At 40.0% G+C, this 22104-nt stretch overlaps 2 protein-coding genes across 6 annotated transcripts in view; one reads left to right on the forward strand and one right to left on the reverse strand.

The window, feature by feature from the left end:
* dhx9 (DEAH (Asp-Glu-Ala-His) box helicase 9) overlaps positions 1-1221 on the forward strand; it is a 67094-nt gene extending 65873 nt beyond the window's left edge. For all 5 annotated transcript variants that reach the window (XM_048538887.2, XM_048538889.2, XM_059647842.1 and 2 more), the window contains one exon: positions 508-1221. In XM_048538887.2, coding sequence (XP_048394844.1) covers positions 508-895 — 388 coding nt within the window. In that variant the 3' untranslated portion in view covers positions 896-1221. The remainder of the gene's footprint in view (positions 1-507) is intronic.
* A 4650-nt stretch (positions 1222-5871) lies between these two features.
* LOC125456314 (testicular spindle-associated protein SHCBP1L-like) overlaps positions 5872-22104 on the reverse strand; it is a 57999-nt gene continuing 41766 nt past the window's right edge. Inside the window, exons 8-10 of the mRNA XM_048539343.2 lie at positions 13977-14227; positions 9924-10046; positions 5872-6117 (exon numbers count right to left, since the gene is read on the reverse strand). Coding sequence (XP_048395300.2) covers positions 5872-6117; positions 9924-10046; positions 13977-14227 — 620 coding nt within the window. The remainder of the gene's footprint in view (positions 6118-9923; positions 10047-13976; positions 14228-22104) is intronic.

Below are 22104 nucleotides of genomic sequence, written 5' to 3' on the forward strand. Positions count from 1 at the left end.
AGAGGTGGAGGAGTAAGAAGAACAGGTTGTTGAGGTGTCCAAAGGAAAAGAAGTTATACTCTGAAGCTGTATGACTTCTGTCCTCCATTTTTGTTTTTACACATAACCACACCACCCCACAACTGTCCCTTGGCTGTGCCTGTTTGTATGAAGTCACAGTCAGTATGTTCATTTTGCTTGTTTGGTGCAAATTAATTTGTACAAAGGTTCCCTTGAAAAAGAGTAAAGAAGAACTGACCTAATGGGTTTTGTATTTCGGCTACAGCAAAAACATTGTAGTTGCAATTTACTCTTGTTAGCCTCTTGATACATGTTTAATGTGACTATTACCGTGTATTGATCATTATTTGGATTGAATCTTTTATATTTTGAACACTAGAAAATAATTTAAATCCACTGGATGGAATACAATCTGATCGTTTCATTTTCAAATATAAGCTGTGTTTTTTGTTACTTCTAACTTGTCAAACATAACATGTATTAATTTATTGGTTTGATTTATTACAGATTTGGTGATGGTCCTCGGCCTCCAAAGATGGCACGTTATGACAACCAAGGTTTTGGTGGCAGAGGGAGTAGTCGTGGATCCAGTTACAGGGGAGGTCGTGGTTATGGAAGAGGCAATAGCTATGGTGGCTCCCGTGGTAGTTTCAATTCTGGATACTATGATGGAGGAAAAGGTGGTAGTGGAGGAAGCTACCAAGGTGGTGGATACCGCAACTACCAAAGTGGGGGTCGTGGTGGTGCAGGATATGGGGGTTACCAAAGCAGTAGTGGTGGGTATGGGGGCTACCAAAGTGGTGGAGGAAGTGGAGGATATGGTGGCTACCAAGGTGGCAGTGGTGGTGGTGGAGGATATGGAGGAGGATATGGTAATGGCAGAGGTGGCTACTAGAGAGGTGCAAAAGACCAAAAGTTGTATTTGTGCGCTGTTTATATGTATTGACATTACTAGTTTTGTATTTAATTATTTTGAGAATAGAAACAGTGAATGCACATTGCAAATGTTATCAATTTGTCAGTTTTTATGCAATTATTTTCTTTACTTGATGTATACTTAAGTGCAAATTCAGAATAAGGAAATGTACTTGTGACACATTTTAAATGGCAGTTTAGAATCCCCGTGAATATTAAAGTTTACTTAACAAATTACAAGTTTTGAATGGCCATGTGATTTTCATCCTGTTTGAGAGCAGCAATAAAAGGGCTGTTGGTAAACAAGGTTTTGCATTTGCCTTTTATCTCCCATTTAAAATTTAGACTGAGGTGGGGTAGCCTAAAAGAAAAATTTATTCTGACTTTAAGTGATAGGCTGACAAAACTGAATGGACAACTTTGAAAGAAAACCCCTTCAGCATCAGTTAGCTTGAGATCTGTCTGAAGAAGTCATCTTCATAATGCTTTTTATAGTACATTGCTACAAGGGGGATGAAGTTTGATATTTTCCACAGTACCACTAAGGTTAATCACTTTGCTTACAAAGGGTCCTGTACAAATACTATTGAGAAAATGTTACGTGCATTTGTTTCAACCAAAGTCTTATCACATTGCACGTTAACCATTCCTCAGCAACCATTGAAATAATTTATTTATTCATACATCTCATTGCAATGTTTGGGACCGTACTGTGCATGTAGTTGCTGATGTATGTCTTTAGATTGATGTTTATAGTTTAAAAATAGTTAATTAGCTTTAAACACTTCGGAATATCCACAGATATGAAAGATATTCTAACATGAAGCAATTTGCCAAAGCTGTATTGTACCATTGATGATACTCTCAGACAAATTATAAAGGTTTATGTATTATGGAGAAATACAAAATGAAAACTTTGCATTGTATTCATGATTAAGCAGCAGTTTGTAATGTAGACTTTCCTGGTATTTGGATAGCTTTGTCAGGGTACTTCCTGCATCTAAATCTAACCAACAGGCCAAGAGCAAAATATCTGTGGACTTTGCAGTCCAACCTATGCTGACTAGTTGGTGCTGAAATGCAAACTGTTAATATGCAGATCACAACTGCAAGCCTCTGGATATTTCCAATTTTACAAACCTAATTATTTATAGTGATCTGCCTGAGACGAGGGGAGTACCTTCAACCTTTGTGTTATCCTCCAATTATGGATTCTACACAGCTCACAGCAATTTTGCCCTGCTTACTTGATGCCTTTGATTGCAATGAAGTTTTGAGGGCATCTGGTGCTTTCCAGGTTATTTAAGCTGTGATCATGTGAAAACAGGGCATTTCTGTGCAACCTTACATCCTGTCCAGTATTATGATTCCAGCTGATGGTAATACTAGACAAGCTCAATCTCAGTTCGAAACTTACTCAATAGATCCATCATCTTTTACTGTTTGCTGTAAGGGTCAGTTACTATACAAAAGTAAAGTCACCACAGTCCCACTCTGTCATTAGATATGACTAGTAGTGAGATGAAGTGAATGGGTAAAAACTTGGCAAATGGAATACAATGTGAGAAAGTGTGATGTTATGTACTTTGGCAGGACGAATAGAAGAGCTAAGTATTTAAATGGATAAATGCAGAAAGTGAGGCATTTGGGAATCCTCGTGCATCAATTACAAAAAGCTAGCTTACAAGTTCAGCAGGTAAAGGGAAGAGAGGCAAATGGAGTAGCAGTTTGTATTGCAGACTATTACACAATTTGGATAGCTATATCAGGGCACTTAGTTCAAAAATTATTTTAAACTTGACTGCAAAAATTCCAAAGACCTTTTGGAGCATTTGAATTAGAGTAGACTTAAAATAAATGAAAGGGTGAGGTTGGTGTATGCCAGCATTGTAAAATGACTGTAGTAAGTAGGAAGCCTAATTTTTCAGCACACTGTATTTGGTTTCCAGTGAAATTGATAGAATGATAGTTCAAAATATTTTGGGGGACTTGTTGCTTCGTCTCTCATCAAGTTAGTTCATTTGAAATAAGTCTTGCTGACAGTTTGCAAGTCAATGGGAAAATACTGCCTTAGAAAAATTACAAAATAGAACACATGAACTCAAGGATCTTAAGTATTCCATCACAATAATGATCTTTTCTCATGCATTTTTACGAAATTAAAATACAGTATTTTCATCAACAAATTTTATTTACATGAGATAAATGAACAAACTACAGGTAGTATATGCTCTTGGAGATAAAAGTATTAAAAATTCAACTTACATTTGATTTAACAGTTGGTCACAAAATTGCTTGGACTATAATTCCAGTGCTCAAGGTAACCTCACATTAACACTGCTTTCAGCTATGTGCAATACCAAACCAGCTTTTTCTGCTGCTTTTCTGTTATATAACTTTTACATTGTATTGTTTCTGTCTTTGTTTAGACACACCAACATAAAAAGTACAGTACAAAATGAGTAACAGTAATGATTTCTCCTTGACTATGCTGGCTTTTCCGGACACAGCATTATGGATGTGATTCAGGAGACACTTTTGGTCTAAAATAATTTCAACAAGGCACCTGCTGTAAACTACTCATTACTATGAAGAGAAATATTTTCATTAAATTGGAGACCTAAGCATTTAAGTCTCTTAATGTCATTGGATGCTGCGCTGTCGGACCTACTTGCAAAGCATGTGGAACTGGTTTCGTGCAATTAGACATAGCCATCAAGATGTTGCAAATCATGCTATTAATGCTCGAGTGTATGTCATAACCATGTTGTTCTAATCTAGATCATGTCTTCCAAGTTGTAAAAATGACATGTATAATAAGTCTTCACGAAGAATATAGATCTCTAAAGATCGTACATTTTAAAAAAACTCTGTATTTAAGTCATGAGCCCCCTGAGTAACGTTTTCCCACAATCAGCATGTGAACGCACCTTTGCAGTGAAGCAAAGGAATATTTCCTAAGGTATGAAAAGCACAACTTTATAAAAGACAGTATCGGCAGATGATTTTCCTTGTAGGATGATGCCATAGGATGATAACATAGGATTACACTGTATGTGAATTTACGGGCTTGGAGGTTGAATACATAGTCCAAAAAAATTTACAATAAACAACATGCAATATCTACAGTGCCTTTAATGTAAAGAAAGATCCAAAATGCTTTGAATGTATTCACAGAAAATGACTACTAGAGCAGAAAGTTGAAAGTTAGGCAGGTGGCCAAACACCAAAAAAGCAGTGAGGTTAAGGAAGGGAATCCCACAGAATAAAACCCAAACATCTGAGAATGAATTTGCCAATGAAGGGAATAACATGGATTAGTATGTGTGGAAGTAGTGGTTTAAAAAAGGCAAGCATTTGAATAAAAAGATGCTCTGGGAAAACTGGCTGAAAAGGGATGCAATGGACTAGAACTTAAAATTTACTGTACTGGGGGCAAACAAGTCAATGTGGATCTGAAAGGAGGGGGGTGATGAATAGGTGAGATTAAGTGTGGAACAAGATGAATATAGTTTTGCATAATTTCAGTTAGTTGAGGATAGAGACCACCAAGATCACAGACTGAAGTACTGAAGCTCCGCAGCAAGTTTTTTTATTGTGTTACATGAAATTTGAGACAACCATGACTTGTGAAACTGAGACATTACTGCAGGGACAATGGTTTAGTGACTACCTCGTCTTGATTACTGAACTTGACCTAAGCTAAGTGGATGTAGTTTTTCTTGTATTTTTGAGAATGCAGTATGTGTACCATTGTAGCAACAGCTCCTGATCTGATGGATAATTCATCTGGTATTAGGTGTAACTATTTTTACGTTGCTTCTACCAGATTGGCCAAGTAATAAGCCTGTCTTTACCAGAAGGAGGAGAATAGGAGAAATGTGGCCTATAAATTGGGTTGAGGTTGTAGAAGCGCTATCACAAATAGGCCACCACCTTTAATTTAGTATCCATGTTCTTGTAGCTCAAGTCACAGTTTTACTTGGTGTATCAGTAATGATGGAACATAAATGATTATTCTGTAAATTCAAAAGATCATTTTGCTAGTGGTCAATATTTTCTTGGTTGTTACTTACATCTGAAAACAGATGTAATCAGATTCTAAATCAGTAAATCTGATTCTGATTTATTTCAAAGTTAAGGGCTTACAGAATTCAAATCAATCTGCACAAACTTTGCAATTTTACACAGGTTTTACACCCACATACTTGTAAGTGACTGTTCGTAATGCAGTGTCTGCAGACATATACATCTGATTGTGAAATCATACATCATTTAATTAAGCACATACATACTGATTACACCCTTAAATGCATAGCTGTACACTGAAGTGAAAATATTATTTCATTTGTTTAAGTACTGTCAAGATGCTAGACTTAAAATATTTTTAAGTTTTGTGTTCTCAGAATTTGGGTTACACTCTTTGGGGTAAATTGCTGAAGGCACTTAATTATTACTTCCCTTCAGATCAGCTGCAATCCATATTACTGAGAATTTTGTGAACATTCCATGCCATGTAATTTATCATAAGCTTACAAAATGCTCAGATTTTCTGTAGTTTGATTAAATACAGAAAATCAACAAGTTTGTGGAAAATTTATGAATTTAACCGTTCCAAGTCTTTAATCCATGTTTAAATATAGCTTCCTGTTGGTGCCGGTAGTAAATTTCTGTATTCTCATGTAAGTTTGAAGCCCAGCTATAGTGCACATTAATGAAAACCACCATTACTTCTGAACAAATTGACAGAAGGTAGTTTAAATAGTGTACTATACAGCTAACTTCTAAACTATTTTTGATTTACTGTCTACATTTTCATCTCACTGTACTATCTTAAACAGATTTAAAAATTCTGAAACCAACATCACTAAACAGGTAACTATATACCTGTTTTGATTTGAACACAAATGTTAAACAGAATTTCTAACTCTGCAGTGTTTTTGTGTATCAGAGTAATTAACAAACAATGACACCTATTTCTCCCATTGAATTGTTTTCAAACTTGTTATTGTTCATTTCAAGGCTCATGTTCTGCATTGCCTTGACAAGATCATCTCTCTTGTCACCTCCTGCAGCACATTCCAGTACCACCTCATCTACTTCACGGCAATGTCTGTCATCAGGCTGGATTATGGTAACACCGTAGCCATTATTGGAATGAACATAATTGTTGTGAAGTTTCAGTTTTGGTGGAGGGAGAACCTAAAAAAGGCAGTATTCATTTAATGAAGTATCAGCCATTACTTGACATTCCCTTCAATTACAGTCTTGCCTTGATCTAAGAATTTAACATAGGATCACACTGTACAAGTGGTGTCCTAATCAGAACCTTCCCTATTAAGAACACACCCCAATAACAGTTTTCATTTATATACCCTCCATGTTTTATAAGCAGATATTCAGATAGATGCCAAAAACCTTGGCCAAAGAGGTAGATAGTATGAACTGCAGACGTTGGAGTCAGAGATAACACAGTATGGAGCTGGAGGAATACAGCAAGCCAGGCAGCATCAGAGGAGCTTGAATGTTGACATTTTGGGTTGGGATCATGCCCTGAATCATCATCTTTCCTGGTCCTCTGAGGCTGCCTGGCCTGCTGTGTTCCTTCAAAGAGGTAGATGTTCAGGAATTCTAAATCTTAGAATTTGCCACTGAAGGGATTGCCTTCAATGTTTCAGTGATTAAAAGTTGAGCTATACAAGAGGGATCTTAGAGACGTAATAATGTAACAGCGATAGTCAATCATGAGATATGTGAAAACAAGGAGGAGAACTTTTCAAATAAAGATGTTACCAAACAAGGAACCATTTGTCACTGGAGACATGAAGTGTTAAAGGACCTTAGCGTTAAGACAGTAGGATTGTGGGTGAGCTTGACTTTGCATAAGTAGAACAAGGAAAAAAAAAGCACACTTAATATTCTCTTAATCATATCTTCCTACTCCAGGCGGTGTCCAAAATATATTGATCACTGGCTTGTATACGTAGTTTAAGTAACCACAAGTCTCTGGATTTGGAGATTTGTAAAAACCTCTCACTCTTAGACCAAAGACATTTTTACTCCACTTAGTCTTAATGGCCAGATCATTATTCTGGGACTATGATTCATAGTTCTTGATTCTCAAGGGAATCATTCTATCAATGCCTACCCTTTCTAACCCCTTAGGAGTTTTACACATTTCACTCAGTTTTTATTATTATTAAGATGAAAGATGGGAGAGCACTGAAATAATACCTAGAGATAATGTGGATGTAAATGAGCTAAGGCAATGCAACCAGTTTTTCCTCCTTCACAGGGCTGATAAGCATATTTCAAAAAAGAACAAGGTTTGAAATTTATGTTAAATATGCGAAAAACGTTCAGGTACGAAGAAAACAATTTACTGAGGAAGAAAACAATTTACTGAGCAAAAAAAATCAAAACAAACTTCATTTTTCAAAACAGGCATCAATGAGGATAAACATTAAAAACATCAAGCAGAGCCAATTGATGAAACTTTTGTTATTTTTTTTTCAGAAGTGAAGCTAAAGAGAGAGAGACAGACATACAGTCCAGTTCCTAAGTATTGGTCACCAAGAAAGAGGAAAGGCCAAGTTTAACAAATGGGTTTAATTAACGCCTGCAATAAAACCAGAGAGGACTGGAGAAACACAGCATCTGTTCACAGAAAAACAAGATTTTATACTTTTGAGTCCAGTGACCCTCTGACTCACCCTGTGTTCCCCTCTGAAACACACACCAAGCTGGCCATGGCAGAATTCCCGCAAGAGTGGGGGTCAGAAGCAAAATGACTTTTAATCTAAGCTTTCCTCATCTAGTCCAGTGGGTGGACCAGTTTTTGGGGAAGAATGAAGGGTTTGTGTCTAGTTTGCTTGCAATCTCTCTCCCTCACACACATTTCCCATCTTTCTCATTCCCTTAAACACAAACCTCTCGCTCTCACTTCTCCCTCAATCTGTTTCTCACCACATATGGTCTCTCCACCATTTCCTCTCTCATTCACAGATACACTCTTACACAGAGATTTCATCTCACTTGTTCAGTGACACTACCTCAGCCCAACTGCCCTGCATCCCTGCCTCCCCATTCTGATTGCAATTCTTTAGAGGGCTTGTACCTGTGTGAGAAGGCAAAAACCTTTGATTGCTTTGTGTCTGGAATTCAGGCTTGAGGGTGAACAGGTTACTCCCCTTGTCATTGTTTCCTGCTCCTCCAATCACAGACTGGTGCTGACAGGCACACCAGTGAGTCTAATAGGCTGTTTCTCTCCTGAAATTGATTCTATAATTGCAGGAGCAGCTCCTTGCAGATTGTCTTTTGCTGTTTATTTAAAAGCTGGATGGAGTCTCGTGGCAGCCTAGATCCTGGTCCTTGTATTGCAGGTTGGTCCAGTCAGCACTAGGATGTGGAATAAGGAGTAGCTGATGCAAACCGCAGAGATGAGTTAGTAAATTAATGAGTTGGCAAACAAAAAATTTCATGAGGTCAGATAAAGAGGGAAGGAAAGGGGCTAATGTAGACACCAGCATAGATCAGGTGGCATATGTGACCTTTTTCACTGATTTACATTAAACGGAGTTAACTTGTGGGAATGAAGAATGAAATGTTTTGCTGAAAGTTGGAAGTTAGGGTGTCAGATTCAAATTTTCCTTCTAAATATGCAGCAAAATTTATACATTCTAATGAAAAGCTCAAACTCAGAAAATGAATAGTTTATTTGCAAGTTACTATTCTACTGATGACCAATGTCCTAAACTGCCTATAACCCAAAGTCCTAAGTTTGCCTTTGTTTATGCCGAGTTAATTAATCTTAGGACAGTAATTAGAACACTATGCTTGACCTCGGTGCCTATGACCTAGGGAGGAAACAAAAATCAAGCAGCTCTCCAACTCCTGATTACTACCTTATGACCAATAGTAGAATAGTTTGAAAGTATATCAGCTAAGAACAGATTTGAGCGTGTTTATGCTGTCCTCCACTGGCCACTGGTGTCTGTAGATAGACCACTCTGCACTAGAGAGCATCTTCAGGAAAACGTGGCAGATCAAGGATGGAATGATTATAATGAAAAATTTGTGACTGCACCATGTTTGTATATCAACCAAGCAAAACCTGCAATCAATTTAAACAATATTATATTACTAAGAGAAGGAATAATTCAAAACCACATTTATATAGGTCACCTTTTAGTGAATTATTTAATAGAAAGAACAGCTTTTCTCCACACAGTTATTTCCATGAACAGGATTTTAATGTTAACTGCTAAAGGAATAGCTTTAACAGCTTTTCGACAGCTCATTTCAATGCATTACAACAGTGTGTATTTCAAAGTTTCCATTACTAAACAGCTTGGAGGATCATAGAGATCGACAACACTGAAAAAGGCCCTTTGGCCCATCAAATCTGCGCTAGTCAAAAAGAAGCACCTAACTATTCTACCCCATTTTCCACTACTTGGCCCGTAGGTTTGTATGCTTTGGTATCACAAGTGCACATCTAAATACTACTTAAATGTAATCAAGGTTTCTGCCTCTACCACTGTTTCAGGCAGTGAGTTTCAGATTCCCACCACCATCTGGGTGAAAAAGCTTTTTATCTTATCCTGTATTAAAACGCCCGCCCATTACTTTATACCCCCAGTCACTGGTCCCTACAGCAAGGGTAAATGGTCCTTTCTGTCTACCCAATCTAGGTCCATCATGATTTTATGCATCTCAAATATGTACTCCTCAGTCTCCTCTGCTCAAAGGGAAAGAACCCCATTCAATCCAATTTCTCTTCCCAACTAAATCTCCAGCTCGGTATCATCGTAGTAAATGTCTTCTGTATCATCTCTCGTGCAATCATGTTTCTCTTATAATGTGAATTCCAGAATTGCACACACTATGCCTCAGCTAATAAAGGCAAATATCCCATATGCTTTTTACAAAATCCATTCCAACTAAATCAGCTCTCAACTTTCTCTTCCAAAATATTTTTATCTAAGTGAAATGATCAATACACTTACCTTCAGTTTGATACCTCCCAACATACTCTTGAGGACATCAGAACTTTTAACATTGCTGCATTTGTGAATATCATTTCCTTCCAAACAAGCAACACTTCCTGGGTACAGCTCAACTCCTGGTCCCTATTAAAATTGAGACTCCAAGTTTGACCTTATAATAATGTTATAAGAAATTATTGTACAGCATATTTTTATGAAAAGCAAAGATAATGGATGATGAAATTAGCACTTCAGGTGAAATTTCATTAGGTTAACCTATTATGGCAACAAAGTTTCAAAATCACTACAGCACAGGAATATTAAATGAAAAGTGATAAAGTGAATTAACATGAGGTTCAGAATGCTACCCAGGATTAACAACCTCATTATTGGATAGATTTTGCAATCTCTTTCAAGACTAAATATTAGCTCGATGTATCAGGAGGCTGAATAATAAACTGTACTATTTGCAACACTACTTTTCACACCCAGGTGGTAATATAAAAATCTACCTCATCAATTATAAGCAACCTCTGTGGAATGTGGTGAAAAATTTTAATGGAATTTAAATGCTAGGATTAATAGTCAGAAAACTGAATACTAGCTTAGTGAAATTTTGCATTGGCTTATCTACACTTATGATGCAGTACACTTGTTATAATTCAAGATAATTAAATCAATTTAATATATAAAATAACGTTTCAGTTGTGCAATTTAATCGTTTAATAGTTCAATTATTATTGAATAAACAAAATTAATAGCGAGTTTTGAGAAGATTTGTAGCTCAGGTTGAGGTTCTGGATGTGAGTTTGTCGCTGAGCTGGAAGGTTCGTTTTCAGACATTTCGTCACCAGTCTAGGTAACATCATCAGTGAGCCTCAGGTGAAGCACTGGTGTTATGTCTCGCTTTCTATTTATCTGTTTAGGTTTCCTTGGGTTGGTGATGTCATTTCCTGTTCTTTTTCTCAGCGGGTGGTAGATTGGCTCCAAATCAATGTGTTTGTTGTTGGAATGCCATGCTTCTAGGAATTCTCGTGCATGTCTCTGTTTGGCTTGTCCTAGGATGGATGTGTTGTCCCAATCAAAGTGGTGTCCTTGCTCATCTGTTTGTCAGGATATGAGTGATAGTGGATTATGTCTTTTTGTGGCTAGTTGATGTTTGTGTATCCTGGTGGCTAGCTTTCTGTCTGTTTGTCCAATGTAGTGTTTGTCACAGTTCTTGCAAGGTATTTTATAGATGACGTTCGTTTTGCTTGTTGTCTGTATAGGGTCTTTTAAGTTCATTAGCTGCTGTTTTAGTGTGTTGGTGGCTTTGTGGGCTATCCTGATGCCAAGAGGTCCGAGTAGTCTGGCAGTCATTTCCGAAATGCAAGAACTGTGACAAACACTACATTGGACAAACAGACAGAAAGCTAGCCACCAGGATACATGAACATCCACTATCACTAGTATCCTGACAAACAGATGAGGAAGGACACCACTTTGATTGGGACAACACATCCATCCTAGGACAAGCCAAACAGAGACACGCACGAGAATTCCTAGAAGCATGGCATTCCAACCGGAATTCCAACAACAAACACATTGGATCAATGTGTTTGTTGTTGGAATTCCGGTTGGAATGCCATGCTTCTAGGAATTCTCGTGCGTGTCTCTGTTTGGCTTGTCCTAGGATGGATGTGTTGTCCCAATCAAAGTGGTGTCCTTCCTCATCTGTTTGTCAGGATACTAGTGATAGTGGATGTTCATGTATCCTGGTGGCTAGCTTTCTGTCTGTTTGTCCAATGTAGTGTTTGTCACAGTTCTTGCATTTCGGAAATGACTGCCAGACTACTCGGACCTCTTGGCATCAGGATAGCCCACAAAGCCACCAACACACTAAAACAGCAGCTAATGAACTTAAAAGACCCTATACAGACAACAAGCAAAACGAACGTCATCTATAAAATACCTTGCAAGAACTGTGACAAACACTACATTGCACAAAGAGGCAGAAAGCTAGCCACCAGGATACACAAACATCAACTAGCCACCAAAAGACATGATCCACTATCACTAGTATCCTTACATACAGATGAGCAAGGACACCACTTTGATTGGGACAACACATCCATCCTAGGACAAGCCAAACAGAGACACGCACGAGAATTCCTAGAAGCGTGGCATTCCAACTGGAACTCCATCAACAAATTGATTTGGAGCCTATCTACCATCCTCTGAGAAAAAGAACAGGAAATGACATCAACGCAGGAAATGACATCACCAACCCAAGGAAACCTGAAGAGATAAACAGAAAGCGGGACATAACACCAGCGCTGCACTAGAGGCTCACTGATGATGTTACCTAGAATCGTGACGAAACATCTGAAAACGAACCGTCCAGCTCAGTAAGCAAACTCACATCCAAAACAAAATTAATATTAGGCTGTGCTGCTTTCACCTTTGGTCACCATGACAAAAGAATGTGTGTGCATTCAATGCAGAATCAGAAACAAAAAGAAAACTTCCAGACTTTCCATATTTCATCTAGAATGTTAATTATCTTTTGTTCTATAAAACAAAGCCTATTCCTTTATACCACCATTTCTGCAAAACAGCCTGACCTCCAACTAGGTGGTTGAACTTAACGCTATTAAGAATTTCCTGTACTCTAGGCCAATGCTGAGCTTATAAGATTCATTATGGGACACCTGTACCATACCTCCACAAATATTCTGGGGAAACATTTTTCTTTGGAAATGACATCTCTGCAGGGATTGTCTGGATCCCAGCTTTTAGTAGTTTGAGAACCAAGTGAGTCAAAATAATTGACGAGCAACAATATGACTCATAAGGGTACTTTGTTAGGAATAATTGTGGAAATGCCATACTCCCTAACCTCAATCCCTCCTTGCAGGCTCTTTATTACAGTCAAAGATTAATGGTTAACAGAGGTAGAATCTGCAGTCACCACCCTGTTTGTGCACTGCCATCTAATGTCCAGAAGATGAATGTCAAGTGTATTATGGTATTTTTTTTGATACAGTGGCTAGTTAGGAACTAGCCATCATTGGACAAAGTGAAATAGTTCCACAAAGGAACTATCAATACAGACTACAACAAAAATGTTGTCATGGCCAAAACCATTACAGAAAAGATGTTTTGTACTGTGTGAGGGTTACCAGCAGATATTCCCAATCATCTATTTGATCAGATGAGTGGAACAAGTTCTTTCCAATAAAGAGCTGTGCTGGCAAGGGGTCATTAATCATTGACTAGAAAGAGAATTTGCGAATACTTTAATTCGTGACATTACACCAGAAAACCTTAAGAAACAAACTCTCGTAAAACTCTTCATTTTATTTTATGTTTTGCCCTATCGTTTCTTTCTGGTGTTCTCTGTCTTACAATAGTATTTCCTTAAAAGAACCGTCATATTTGTAATTATTCTCTTTTGCTGTTGTTCCTCTTCATATGTTATGAATACCTACAGTTTCCTGCAGAATCCCGAGAAATCTTGTTGTCTTTCACAGGACAGCAATGTTCCTTAAATAATCTTTTTCATGTCTGTTTTATGATGGAACCATATTCCCAGTCCACATATGTACTGTCATGGCAGCATCCCTGTTTCCTTTGACTTGCAATTAAAATAATATGCAATAGCCCTGACTTCAACTTCAGCCTCTTCAGCAAATGAACTCTGCTCATGAAAACGCAAAATTCCAATGATTATTATCTAATCTAGGAAGGACAGCTGAATTCTCCCTTAATATACTGACATTAGTCTTAAAGTTTTTAGCTAACACCCGTTGGTGATTGCTCAATGCAATCCCATTCTGGACAATTATTACATGACTTGAGTTATATGACATGAGTTTTGGCTTCCGGCTTAGCAAAAAAAAGGTCATGTTCATCCAAAAAACTAGTGAAAGAATATCTAATAGTTGTTGTACCTAATCGGAGTTGACAGTACTATGCAGGGACATTTTCCAAACCATGTTAAGGTGAAAGCATAAGTCAAGTTAATAGTTTCTGAATAGAGATGCAGTATTTATGCAAAGACTGATTTCTAATTTGCATTTATGTTGTACTAACTTGAGCTCCTGTCAGTTCACAGTTTTTCATGGTTAAGGCTGCTCCTGTGAGAACACAAATGCCAGTGCCTTCACATTTTAAAAGACAATCTTCAAGAGTCATATGACCAGATTCTACTACCACAATGCCGTCAGTAGTTCCACGCTGTACTAAAGTCAGGTGAACTAAGCTAATATTTTGGGATTTTGAAGCCACAAAATTGTCTTGCGTGGGATCTGAAAAGATTACGATTTCTTCACGACTTCCAGCCCCTGTCAATAAAGCAAACATATCTTTATCCTGAATTTATACGTTTTAATAATTGCAATTATTTATATCACTTTTGACCAGAACAATCAATTGCATTGTTTTTTACGAAGGTCTCTAAAATATGACATCATTATGAACTGAGTTTTCCAACTAACAGTTTTCCACAAGAAACTTGTTTGAAATTCCCCAAATCATACAACCACAATCGGCATTTTGAAGACAGGAAAGATAACTAATTGAAAAATGGAAACACTCAGGTAGTCCTATAACCTCCAACCACTGACCCACTTTACCTTGCTAAATTTGGGATTTTAATAGCATATTTATGTCTGCACGATTGAACTATTAGTAAGAATGTATAAAAGAAATATTTGAGAGCAGCAACATTTGGGCTAGTTTCTGTCTTCTCAATCCACAGTGCAGAGTTCTCTGGATGATCTGACTTCTTTCTTTAATCATCAATTGACCTGTGGCATGGACAGTAATTTACGGCTCCAGGACCTTCCAGCAATCATTCAAAACCTTAGACCTATTGGATCTGGGTCGGTAATACAGATTTCTGAGATAAAATTTATGAGTTCAAATCCTACTTCAGTGAGTTAAGTGCAAAATTTTAGCTGGCACTCTAGTTCAGCAATGAAGCAGCGCTGTGCTGTTGGAGGTGTTACCTTTCACATGAGACATTCAAGTGATCCATATGCTCTTTCAAATTGACATTAAAATTGCTGAAGCACTCTTTCATAGAAGTATATGTCCTAGCCAATAACTGTTACCCAATAAACACTAATTAATTGCAATAATCATATTGCCATTCGTGATTTCTTTCTGGTTTTGTACCCAAATGGATGTCACATATTATATCAGTGACCACAATTCAAACATTCTTAATTGATTGTTAAATGTTTTGGGACAACCTGTGGTGGTGAAATGAAAATTCATAGGCAACCCCTGGCTTGCAAAAGGGTTCCATTCTTGAGTCTGTTTGCTTATTGACTTATTTGCAATTGCAGCACAGTGCTGGACAATGGAAAGCAGCCATTCGCAAATAAAGGAACTATATGCACATTAGGTCCTTTAAAATTAAAACCATATACAGGATTGCATTTGTAAGTATCAGTATTCATGAGTTGGATGTGAATGAATCAGGAACCCAGTGTACATGCAAGTCTTTCTCACTTCTGAGTCTGGAAAATTGTTGTCGTCATCTTTTTCAGCCACCACAGCTTTCTGCCTGGCCCTCTCCACAACTTTGATCTGAATGTGTTGGGGTTATGTCATTAAAAAGCAGAACACAACATTTACAATCAGCCTGTATAGAAAGTTATTACGCAATTCTAAAGCAGTTGGAACTTGAGCTTAGGCCTCTGGGATCAAAGGCTACCAGTGTCAGAAGAGCGCTGCATTCTGCTTTATGCATATAGGCAATCAACCAATCACTGATATCAAGCCAGCCTGAATTGCATGATCTTTTGAAGCTTACACTGATCACAGCATAAGCACATTATTCGCCTTTCAGGGAGACAATGAAAATTGAAGGGTAATATAAAATGGAAGAATTTTATTGACCCTAAGGAGGAACAACGGAAAAATGGCAATATAATAATAATGGCATGGGTTAAAAGAATAAGGGCACGTGGCTGTTTTAGATTGACTCCCTAAAGTTTCCCTGTCATCAAGTAATGTTATCAGATGGGCAGTAAGAAAGATTGATAGATTGGTGGTAGACAGGTAATTAATGTCAACAAACTGCCAATTGTCAGGCTTTTTTCTACTTTTTATCTGATTTTACTAAAGCTCCACAGTTCACAGTGGTTCAGAGTCTCACCTACGCAAATGAGCACACATTTAGGAGCAGTTGAGCTGTGGAGGGAAACAGTAGCCATTTTCTGAAGTTGTGCCTTCAAACAATGATGGTATCATCAAGTTTTAAGGCAACAGAAGGGGTGAGGCCAGGTATCTCTCAGTCCACTGCAGGCATGACTAGGTTCATGAGGAGCTCACAGTGTAAGTTTCATCTGGCCATGGCAGTCAATGCTTTCAGACATTTGATTGCTCCAATGAGGAGGACATTAGCTGGAAATTGAGTTGCAACCACATGTAGGGCTGTGAGGCAGCCACAGGCATTCCAGTGTCCTGAAGTAGCAATGGGCATGAATGGGGAGGGCACATGGAAGTAAGCCTGATGTTTCCAGAAGGCACTACCCAAGGGTATCCAAGGGATGTCCTGTATAAGAGTCATCTTCACCAAAATGCATGAACACAACTTTTACGGGGACTTTGTCCTTCTAGAGAGGTGGTGGTGGAGCTGTGCAGTATGCTGGGGCAAGGGGTTGATGCTAATAGTCAGTGATTGGCACTAAAACACAATAAACTTCAAGGTAACATGGCACTCCAGCTTTTCATCTGTGGATTGTTCCAGAGATGATCTGGAATTATATATGAATCTTTCAGTCAGCAAACTATTGCTGCACAATAGAGATCTCAGATGTAAAGTACATTAGACAGGCCAATCACAACCAAGTAGCCAATCAGGCACAAAAAAAAAGTCCAAGGCAATTGCTGGATTTCCCAAAGAACAAGGGAGTAATTACCTCTACTAATAACCAGGCACCTTTGATTACAGGACAATAGCTTAACAATCAAGTTACCGTTTGAGCCAATGTCCTGATGAATAAGTAGACTTTTAAGTGAACTTTTTTTTGGGAATAAGGTTCAGGAGAGGGGAAAGAACATAGAACAGTACAGCACAGTACAGGCTCTTCGGCCCACAATGCTGTGCTGAACCTTTACCCTAATCCTAAAGTCTATCTAACCTCCACCCCTACCTTACACTATCATCCATATGCCTAATAGCCGCTTAAATGTCCCTAATGAGGCTGACTCCACTACCCTCTCCGGCAATGCATTCCACGCCCCTACCACACTGAGTAAAGAACCTACCTCTGACATCTCGCCTGTATCTACCCCCACTCACTTTAAAACTATGCCCCCTCACAATAGCTACACCAGGAAAAGGTCTCTAGCTGTCGACTTTATCTATACCTCTGATCATTTTGTACACCTCTATCAAGTCACCTTTTATCCTTCGTTGTTCTAAAGAGAAAAGCCCCAGCTCTCTCAACCTTTCCCCATAAGACCTTCCCTCCATTCCAAGCAACATCCTGGTAAATCTCCTCTGCACCTTTTCTAACACCTCCACATCTATCCTGAAATGAGGTGACCAGAACTGGGCACAATACTCGAGATCTGGCCAAACCAGGCTTTTGTGTAGCTGGAGCATAACTTCATGACTCTGGAACTCAATCCCTCTATTAATGAAAGTTAACACACCTTCTTAACAACGTTATCCATCTGGGTGGCGGCTTTCAGGGAACTGTGAACGTGAACCGCAAGATCCCTCTGCTCCTCCACACTGCCAAGAATCCTTCCGTTAACCCTGTATTCTGCTTTCAAGTTTGACCTTCAAAAATGAATCACCTCACACTTTTCAGGGTTAAATTCCATCTGCCACTTCTCATCCCAGCTCTGCATCCTATCAATATCCCTTTGTAACCTAGAACAACCCTCTGCACTGTCCACAACATGACCCAATTTTGTGTCATCTGCGAACTTGCTAATCCAACCCTCCACTCCTTCATCCAAATCATTTTAAAAAATCACAAATAGAAAAGGACACAGGACAGATCTTTGTGGTACACCACTCGTAACTGAGCACCACACTGAATATTTTCCATTCACTACCACCCTTTGTCTTTTAAGGGTCAGCCAATTCTGAATCCAATCTGCCACATTTCCCCCTGTCCCATGCCTCCTTACTTTCTGCATAAGCCTACCATGGGGAACCTTATCAAATGCCTTACTTAAATCCATGTGTACCACATCCACTGCTCTACCTTCAACCACTTGTTTGGTCACCTCTGCAAAGGATTCAATAAGGTTTGAGGCATGATCTACCCCTCACAAATCCATGCTGACTATCACGAATCAAACTATGCCTTTCCAAGGGATCATAAATCCTACCTCTCAGAGCCCTTTCCAATAATTTGCCCACCACTGATTAAAGACAAACTGGCCTGTAATTTCCGGGGTTATCCCTATTCCCATTTTTGAACAAGGGAATGACATTTGCCTTTCTCCAATCTTCCAGCACAATACCCGTGGACAGTGAGGACGAAAAGATCATCGCCAAAGCCCCTGCGATCTCTTCCCCCTCTTCCCATAGAATCCTTGGACAAATCCCATCAGACCCGGAGGACTTACCTATCTTCAACTTCCTTAAAATTCCTAGCACATCTTTCTTACTAACATCCACCTCCTCTAACCTACCAGCCTGTTTCACACTGTCCTCCTCTACAACTAAGTCCCTGTCAGTTGTGAATACCGAAGGAAAGTATTCACTAAGGATTTCTCCTATCTCTTCAGGCTCCGTGCACAAATTCCCTTTACAATTCTTGACTGGCCCTACCCTTTCTCTGGTTATACTCTTAACTCCTCACATATGTCTAAAAAGTCTTGGCGTTTTCCTTGATCCTATCTGCCAAGGTTTTCTCATGCCCCCTCATAGTTCTCCTGAGGTCTTTCTTCAGCTCCTTCCTGGATAACTTGTATCCCTCTAGAGACATTTCCATTCCTTGTTTCCTAAACCTTACATAAGCATCCTCTTCATCTTAACCAGTCGTTCAACCTCTTTTGAGAACCAAGGCTCCCTCACTCGACCGCATCTTCCCTGCCTGCTAGGAACAAAAATATTGAGCACATGCAGTATGCACTCCTGAAACAATCTCCACATTTCAATAGAGATAACAAGGTGTAGAGCTGGATGAACACAGCAGGCCAAACAGCATCAGAGGAGCAGGAAGGCTGACGTTTTGTGCCTGTACGCTTCTTATATCACGGACCCTGGCACACAGGAGGCAACATACCATCCGTTCATCCTGTTGGTGTCCACAGAACCGCATGTCTGTGCCTCTTACTATCGAATCCCCCACTACAGTGGCTCTCCCCTCTTCCCTTCTGTGCCACAGGACCAGGCTCAGTACCAGAGTCCTGTCCGCTATGATCTATAGGCTTACAAAACAAAAATGATATGGCAGCTTTGTTTGCACTAAATGCCTCCATGTTATGTCGGCTGATTAAATTTAAACAGATGCTAACATAAAAGTATCAATGATGTCTGCATTTCTGAATCACAAATCAGAGCTAATACTGAAAATCACCACTTTGAAACTGCCATATTCACTCATTAAACTGTAAGTATGCAAAGACAATATCTGAAATGCTCCAGCGTGTTTTTTAGAAGAATTGGCTATCGTAGTGCCTTACTACTAGGCTTCCCTCCAATGAAGCATGGCCATTTTGGGTCTTAAACTACATCTGGATAAAGTTACATACCTCAAAGTGCCTTATTAAGGCATGGCACTGACTTAGGTCCCTAGAATCCATGGCACACTCTACATTCTCTTTGTGACATTTCTCACAAGTCACTGAATTACACAGCTGACATGGTCTTTGCCATTGTTGGAGTCCTTTGGGTCTTGGTTTACAGGTGAAGACACTGCAGAAGTCTGCAATTATTACTTCTTTGGCAAGCCCAGCAAGAACAGCACCTCCAACAGCTGCTGTACAGTCTCCAGCGAGAGAAGCAGCAGGAAAACATCCACCAAGGAAACATAAGAAAATGATCTCAGGAGCACAAAAGCTGACATTTCGGGCCTAGACCCTTCATCAAAGAGGGGGATGGGATGAGGGTTCTGGAATAAATAGGGAGAGAGGGGGAGGCGGACCGAATATGGAGAGAAAAGAAGATAGGTAGAGAGGAGAGTATAGGTGGGGAGGTAGGGAGGGGATAGGTCAGTCCAGGGAAGATGGACAGGTCAAGGAGGTGGGATGAGGTTAGTAGGTAGGAGATGGTGGTGCGGCTTGGGGTGGGAGGAAGGGATGGGTGAGAGGAAGAACAGGTTAGGGAGGCAGTGGGTGCAGGGGAAGAGCTGGGCTGGTTGTGTGGTGCAGTGGGGGGAGGGGACAAACTGGGCTGGTTTTGGGATGCGGTGGGGGAAGGGGAGATTTTGAAGCTGGTGAAGTCCACATTGATACCATTGGGCTGCAGGGTTCCCAAGCTGAATAGGAGTTGCTGTTCCTGCAACCTTCGGGTGGCATCATTGTGGCACTGCAGGAGGCCCATGATGGACATGTCATCTAAAGAATGGGAGGGGGAGTGGAAATGGTTTGCGACTGGGAGGTGCAGTTGTTTATTACGAACCGAGTGGAGGTATTCTGCAAAGCAGTCCCCAAGCCTCCGCTTGGTTTCCCCAATGTAGAGGAAGCCACACCGGGTACAGTGGATGCAGTATACCACATTGGCAGATGTGCAGGGGAACCTCTGCTTAATGTGGAAAGTCATCTTGGGGCCTGGGATAGGGGTGAGGGAGGAGGTGTGGGGGCAAGTGTAGCATTTCCTGCGGTTGCAGGGTAAGGTGCCGGGTGTGGTGGGGTTGGACCCCAAGCCGCACCTCCATCTCCTACCTACTAACCTCATCCCACCTCCTTGACCTGTCCATCTTCTCTGGACTGACCTATCCCCTCCCTACCTCCCCACCTATACTCTCCTCTCCACCCATCTTCTTTTCTCTCCATCTTCAGTCCGCCTCCCCCTCTCTCCCTATTTATTCCAGAACCCTCACCCCATCCCCCTCTCTGATGAAGTGCCTAGGCCTGAAACGTCAGCTTTTGTGCTCCTGAGATGCTGCTGGGCCTGCTGTGTTCATCCAGCCTCACATTTTATTATCTTGGATTCTCCAGCATCTGCAGTTCCCATTATCACTGATAAGAAAATGATCAGTCTCTACACCTGCAGACATCCAAGACTAGGGCAGCACAGTGGCTCAGTGATTAGCACTGCTGCCTCACAGTGCCAGTGACCCAGGTTCAATCCCACACGCGGGTGACTATCTGTGTGGAGTTTGCACATTCTCCCTGAGTCTGCATGGGTTTCCTCCGGGTACTCTGGTTTCTTTCCATAGTCCACCATTGGGTGGATTGGCTATGCTAAACTGCCTGTAGTGTTCAGGGATGTATAGCTTGGGTGGGTTATAGGGGGATGGGTCTGGGTGGATACTTGAAAGTTGGTGTGGACTTGTGGGGCTGAAGGGCCTGTTTCCACACTGTAAGGATTCTATGAACTATGACCATCCTCACTGAACTGTTAGCTGTTGGAACAGGATTTCACTCAAAGTCTCAAAGTTACACTTGCCTTTAATTTTACATCACCAGCATCCTAATCCTTGATCCACAAATGAATTTTCCTTAGATCACATTAGTTCATATTTTGCCCTGGTGACAGGGAGAGACAGGCATCCAGGCACAGGTATTCTTCACCACTGCTGGCTTTCTCGAGGTGTGGAGCACTATTGACTGCACACGTATTACTTGAGCGTGCTTACTTGACATGACAAAGAGGTTATTGGTGCAAACAATGAAGTTGTCAGGATTACTTAAAAATATGATCTGCAATTTTAATTCTTGAAAAATGATTGACTTGCAATTTGATTCCAGATGTGTAGCATAACTGAAATCAGTAGATGTACGATTAATTCACCAACCTACTGGGTTTATCACCAGAAAAGACTTTCATTCTATCAATTTCAACTTGTCTCTGGCCACTGATGCCAGATATGCTGGGAGGTGCCATGATACATGCATATTGGAGACCTCCTTCCAAGGTACTGGGCTATACAGGATGGCTGCTAAAAGGCAAGGACTACTCCTGCCAAACAATGATCTATGACATCTTTATCAAATCCTCAAAGCAAGGCAGACCAAGAATACATGCTGCCGACATTTCCACCAGGGCCATTTTGGTTCAGACCATTGTAATCTTAAA

This window comes from Stegostoma tigrinum, chromosome 8 (assembly GCF_030684315.1).
Source record: "Stegostoma tigrinum isolate sSteTig4 chromosome 8, sSteTig4.hap1, whole genome shotgun sequence".
NCBI lineage: Eukaryota > Metazoa > Chordata > Chondrichthyes > Orectolobiformes > Stegostomatidae > Stegostoma > Stegostoma tigrinum.